This window comes from Erythrolamprus reginae, unplaced genomic scaffold (assembly GCF_031021105.1).
Source record: "Erythrolamprus reginae isolate rEryReg1 unplaced genomic scaffold, rEryReg1.hap1 H_1, whole genome shotgun sequence".
Classification (NCBI taxonomy): Eukaryota; Metazoa; Chordata; class Lepidosauria; order Squamata; family Dipsadidae; genus Erythrolamprus; species Erythrolamprus reginae.
In genome coordinates, this window is record NW_027248462.1 from 1,509,453 (window position 1) to 1,516,004 (window position 6,552).

The 6,552-nt window shown below is 42.0% G+C and overlaps 1 protein-coding gene across 1 annotated transcript; it reads left to right on the plus strand.

The window, feature by feature from the left end:
- Positions 1 to 739: 739 nt before the first annotated feature.
- LOC139155251 (claudin-9-like) lies at positions 740 to 6,202 on the plus strand. Its single transcript, XM_070730363.1, has one exon. It carries the CDS (start codon positions 1,331 to 1,333, stop codon positions 1,985 to 1,987), a length of 657 nt encoding a protein of 218 aa, XP_070586464.1. The 5' UTR covers positions 740 to 1,330; the 3' UTR covers positions 1,988 to 6,202.
- Positions 6,203 to 6,552: the final 350 nt, after the last annotated feature.

Below are 6,552 nucleotides of genomic sequence, written 5' to 3' on the forward strand. Positions count from 1 at the left end.
GTCCGCCTTCTTTAGTTTGAATTAGGAACAGGTTGTGAGTGTTTCTAATCATATTATGCACATTAATGTAGAATACTAATGTCAGATTATACTGCTCCCAACAAACGTTTTGTGATCAACCACTCTTAACAATAGTGGTACTGTCTATTCTTTCAGTGCTACTCAAGATAATATTTTATCTTACGAAGTGAACTTCACAAAAGTTTCTGTTATGCATTTATTAGAGAATTGCATTTGTGAAATGAAAATTACGGGATGTTTGTGTGAGGGCTGTGTGCACATGAATGCGTGTGGACTCTTGTGAAAACTTTCAGTTAATTTATATAGTAGATGTGACACATCTGTGTAACACTGGCATTATCCCTGGTTGGCATAATGAATATCAATAGTTTCCATTAAAAAAAAAAAAACTTCTGAAAGAATTTGACCACAATAACTCCCTCTATGTCTCTCTCTGTCTTTCCTCCTCCCTCCCTCCCTTTCTACTCTTGCTTGTTTTTCGCCGGCCTCTTCCTCTCCCCCCCTTTTTCTCCTCTGGAATGGGCAGCTTCCCAACTAGCCAGCAGAAAATAAAGAAATATTCAAACTCTCTCCATAACACCACCACCCAGGTCTTGGTTACCATGGATCCCCCAATGCCCTTCTCAGATTGGCCTGTTGCTCCTCCCAGCCACCTGTTGGGGGTTGATATAACCCGCCCTTTGCTGTCCCTAAGCTCAAGCTCCCTTGGGATCCTTCTAGACAACAGGTACCTGTGAAGCAGAACAATGCAATAACAAGCAGGTTGTTCGGAGCCACAGAGAAAAGGCAGCACTGGATTTATCCTTATTTTCCCTTTAGGGGTTCTTCACCTTTCAGACTTTGGTCTACCCTTCTCCAACCCAGCTTCTAAAGTGATACCTGACAGGCAGTTATTTCTGGATGATCCTACATGAAAAACAGACTCTTGGAAGCTATAGATTGCCACCTTCAAGGCTGCTTTCCATATGCAGGTAACCCAAGAAGGCCTCTTCTGTATAAGAGTTCTGCTCGCTAATCTACTAGAGAGACTTAATTTTGCCGAAAAGCTCCGTACAGTTTCTTTGTCTTGGACAGCCACCTCAGTGGCTCAATATTCTTTTAGGATTTATTTATTAGGATTTTGCTTTCAGGGTGAACGTTGCATCTGACGTTGTGTACCACCATTTAATCTTCATTGATTTCTACCCAGAACAACTTGTATTTTGGGGTTACTGTTCATAAACCACCATTTTATGTTCTCTTGGAGGGCAGCAGAAGAAGAAAAAAGAGAAAGGTGTGCATTTTATAGCCAAGGTGAAGGATACCCATAATGGCATCTGCAGGGCTAGAGATCATGGCAATGGGCCTCTGTATCCTTGGCTGGTTGGGAACTATCCTTTCATGTGCATTGCCCATGTGGAAGGTTTCAGCATTCATCGGAAACAACATTGTTGTGGCGCAGATAATCTGGGAGGGCCTGTGGATGAATTGTGTTGTACAGAGTACTGGCCAGATGCAGTGTAAGATCTACGATTCCATGCTAGCCCTGCCTCAAGATGTCCAAGCTGCCAGGGCCCTCATGGTTATCTCTGTGGTCCTAGCTGTCCTGGCACTGTTGGTGAGTATTGTTGGAGCCAAGTGTACCAACTGTGTGGAGGAAGAAGGTGCCAAGGCACGTATTGTCATTACTTCAGGTGCCTTCTTTATTGTCTCAGGACTTCTCGCACTTATTCCTGTCTGCTGGTCTGCCAACTCCATCATCCGTGACTTTTACAATCCAATTGTGGTTGAACCTCTGAAAAGGGAACTGGGGGCTGCTCTCTACGTTGGTTGGGCAGCTTCTGCCTTACTACTCCTTGGAGGATCACTCCTATGTTGCTCCTGCCCGCCACGAGACAACCGTTACCCAGGCCGTGTTGCCTATTCTGTTCCAGCTAGATCTACTGCTCTACCAGGCAGTACGATTGACAAGCGGGATTATGTATGAGCAGTTGCGGTGGAGAGGTGGTGATGAAATTTGCCAGCTACTGCAAGACCCAAACTAGGACAGGCATTATTAACCCAAGAACTTCTGGAACAAGAAGATAAGACAACCTTATCAGTTTGGGTTCAGCTATGACATCTGGCAATTCTGGAATGTTGGTGCATGTACATATGTGTGTTTGAGTATACAAGTATAATGAGTGATGTGAGTGCTGAAGAAATGTAAACAAATAAAGGGATATGTGGGAGAACGAACATTTTTTTTTAAAAAAAATGAGATAAATACATCAGCAAACACAATGCAGGAATGCAGGAACAAATGATGCAGCTGAACAAACAAGGCCAGGCTTAGGACAAGTATATGGATAAGTTAACAGTGCATAACATGTATGTGGAAGTGAAAACAAAGAGGTCCATGGAGAAGAATAGAAACACCAGGATAGCATTGACTTTGCCATCCGGAGAATGAGAAACTGTAATTATCTCAGGCCAAAGTAGTGGGTTGTATTTGACCTTGTGGGGCTGGAGTGGGCATGGACTCTCCCTCCTTCTCATTATAATCTCCTTCCCTCCTTCCTTCCCTCCTTCTCTCTCTTCCTTTTCTTCTTTTTCTTTCCCTCTTCATTGTCCTTTATCCTTCCTTTCTCCTTTTTGTTATCTTTCCGTCTTGCTTTCTTCACATCTTTCCTTCTTTTTCTTTGTTTTTCCTCTTTCCCTTTCTCCTGTCCTGTTCATTGGATGCTCAAATACTAAAGGGGAAATATTTCTCATCTTTTTGTTTTGCTTTTAATTTACTAGCTCTCTCTTAGTTAAAACAGAGCCCGGGGAAGGGTGGTTGAACTGCTGCCCTCCCAACTCCATTTTCACTGGTAGAGGAACCATGGACCAGTCCTTCACTATTTCGAGGGAGTACCTGCAGGCCAGATTCGGCCCACAGTTGAGTTTTACACCCCTGCTGTATACTATAGTACAGTAAAGTAGAGTACAGAACAAGAAAATACAGTAAAGTAGAGTACAGAACAAGAAAGAGACAGCGTTGGTTGTGCTTGCTGATGACCTTTGGAGAAGCTGGGATGGGAGTGGTGCTCTTGATCTCTCAGTGGCTTCAATACCAGTGATTGCAGTATCCTTCTGGACCAGCCGCAGGGTTTGGGGAAGGGAGGCATCATTTTACAGTGTTTCTCCTCTTTCCCAGCTCCAGTCAGTGTTTGGGGAGGGGATGTTGCAGCTCTTTGTTTGCAAGGTGTGTCAGAGCTTGATGTGTCTCCTGTCATCTGTCAGTGTCACCAGTATCAGGTGATACCCATCTTGAGCAAGATGATGCTGTCAATGTCCTATCACATTGTCTAGAGCAGTGGTTCTCAACTTAGGGGTTGTGAGCCCTTTGGGAGTTGAACGCCCATTTCACAGGGGTCGCCTAAGATCATGGGAAAAGACAAAATTCCCACGGTGTTAGGAACTAAAGCTTCTATTCTGGCGCCTTGGAACATATTTTTTACAATCCGACCAATCAGGCGTTTTCAGTGGGGGTGTCCCTCTGACCTTCCTTCCAATCAGCTTAAAGCTCTGTTGGGAGAATTGGCACTAGAGTTATGGTTGGGGGTCACCACAACATGAGGAACTGTATTAAGGGGTTGTGGCATTAGAAAGGTTGAGAAACCCTGGTCTAGAGTTTGTTCAAGTCTCGATGGGGAGGAACAAATTGATTGAATCCTGACAAAACAAAATGGACTATATATATATTCCCTCCCACCCTTAATCTGAGCACTTTTCATCTTTAGTTTTATATGAGATAATACTTCCCTATTTTAGACTGTAGGCAACTTGAGGGTGATTCTGGATCCATAGCTCTTATTCAAAGAGCAGGTAGCAAGCTGCTTCTGGAGGGGGAGGGCTTTGCACAGATTCATCTTTGTTGTATCTAGATTGGGAGGGTCTTTAGATGCTCACCTAGCTCATGAACGGATTACTGCAATATGCAATGAACACGAGTCTGCCTTTGAAGACCACTTGGAAATTTCAACTGTTCCAGAATGCAGCAGTGCAGGCACTGATGTTCATGCTATGATTTATTCATTTATCATTGCTGCTGCATGAGCTGCACTGGTTCCAAGTCTGTTTCTAGGTATAATTCAAGGCACTGATTATTACCCATGAAGGCTTTCATTGGCCTGGTTATTGGATGAATTGCCTGTTCTGATACTCCCAAAGGTGATTTTTCAGGAGGAAACTGGACTTTCTTTTTTTTTCTTTTGAAGACATTTCACTTCTCATCCAAGAAACTTCTTCAGCCCTGACAGGATGGTGGGGAAGCTGAAGAAGCTTCTTTGATAGGAAGTGAAATGTCTTCAAAAGAAAAAAAACCAGAAAGTCCAATTACCTCCTGGGACAATCATCACTTGGATGACTGAGAATATTTACAGGCCTGTTCTAAAAATTTCTATATTAGGCAGAGATGTTGCATTCCAAATCCTTTTAATTAAGCAGTGTAGAAATGTAGCAAGTATGTCTTCTCTATTGCAATACCAATCCTCTGGAACAGCATTCCATCCAGAAATCTCTAAGGCTCTCATTCTGATGACATTCCAAAATATTTTCGAAGGTAAGGTGGGTGTAGACCTTCTGACAGTTGTTTCCTTGATATATATATATTTCTGAATGTACATGTTCCCTCCCCTTCTTATATTTCTTTTTTTATGTAAGCTACTTTTTAAAATGTAAGCTGCTCAGTTGCATGTCTCCTACATTTAAATACACAAATAAATAAATACAGATCCTTTGCCTCAATTAGCACATTGTTTTGGGTCTGCTTAGGCATATGTACAAAGAGTACGAGGCTATGAGAACAGATCATGAAGCAGACAAATTAAATAATGAGAGGAACAGAAAATGGCACTGAGAACTGGCTGCTGTATAAATTCTTTTGACTATTTTGATACAAAAGCCATTTTGGGGGGGGGGAATCAAAATCAGAATATCTCTGGGACCGCCTTCTGCCGCAAGAATCCCAGCGACCGATTAGGTCCCACAGAGTTGGCCTTCTCCGGGTCCCGTCGACTAACCAATGTCGTTTGGCGGGTCCCAGGGGAAGAGCCTTCTCTGTGGCGGCCCCGGCCCTCTGGAACCAGCTCCCCCCTGAGATTAGAACAGAGAGGGGCGGCATACAAATCTAATAAACAAACTAACAAACAAATAAATAAATAAAATCTGCAACTAGATATTAAAGAGACACAAAGTTGAAGAAAAACAATGAATTTGTTGACTGAGGTTGACTCAGCCTTCCATTCTTCCGAGGGGGGTAAAATGAGGACTCGGATTGTGGGGGCAATATGCTGGCTCTATTAAAAAAGTGCTATTGCTAATATGTTGTAAGCCTCCCTGAGTCTAAGGAAAAGAGCGGCATTTTTTAAAAAATCGAATAAATAAATAAATTTACAGCCGCCCAGAGTCCTTTGGGAGTCGGGCAGCTTGCAAGAACAATTAATAAATAGATAAAATGAATAAATAAATCTGAAATGAACACAAGAAGAATGAACGCATGCCTTAGGGACTTAATGAATGCAAGAAGACTTGGGAAGAAAAAAAGTAACCAACCCAAACCTGCCTAAATAACAAATCATTGGTGAAAGGTGTAAATATTGAACAAAGGCCAGATTACCTGCAAAGATGATGCTGGAAAAAGAAGACTGGATTTGGAAGCAGACATTAGTTTAGATTTAGTTAAAAAAAAAAAGTTTTTGGGAGCAGACAGGGGTGGGTGGGAAATAACCCTGACCCTACAATTGCATGGGACTGGCGCTATTTGCTCTCCAGTTAATAATTAGTGGAGGATTTAGCTATTCTCAGGGGCCTTGTTAAACAAAGGGGTCTGTTTCTTCCCTGACCATTGATCTTTACCTATTACAACCACCTGCTTCAGATCTGGAGAGAAAGAAATTCAGCAGAAAGAAATAGGACTTTGAACCAATGCATTAAACCCCATTCCTTTTACAGAGATGTTCTGGCTTGCAAATATGTTTGATTTTTTTAAAAACTTGGAAAAAGATTGCTTCTTTCTTGTTTTGCTCAATGTGTTTGGTTTTACAAAGATGTTCTGAAATAAGTTAATTCGCTTAAATCGGAAGATATCACGGAGATCCTTTTCATGAGCTCTGTATAGTGTTAACCGACAACTATATTATTATATTATTCAGATAAATTAAAAAACATTGTAACCTAATTTGTGCCTGACTTTTTTTTTGGAGTAGGGAGCGGAGTTAAGGATTTCTGAAACACGGTATCAATGAAAAAGTGTATCTATCTAAGGGTGGGGGCAAGCTTTGCAAAATACACTTAGTTTTGCTAACTTATATTAACTCATATTTAAGAGTGACACAGGACACTGAATCAAATGAACAATTTGGCCAGTGGTATCATTCAATTTTTTTTACTACCAGTTATGTGGGCGTAGCTTGGTGGGCATGGCAGGGGAAGGATACTGCAAAATCCGCATTCTCTCCCCAGCCCTTGGAGGAAGGATATTACAAAATCTCCATTTCCACCCTACTGCAGGGGAAGAATCAGTGGTGG

Bases quoted from the DNA above. Each gene is read 5' to 3' on its own strand.
- LOC139155251 (XM_070730363.1), top strand. From the start codon at position 1,331: ATGGCATCTGCAGGGCTAGAGATCATGGCAATGGGCCTCTGTATCCTT.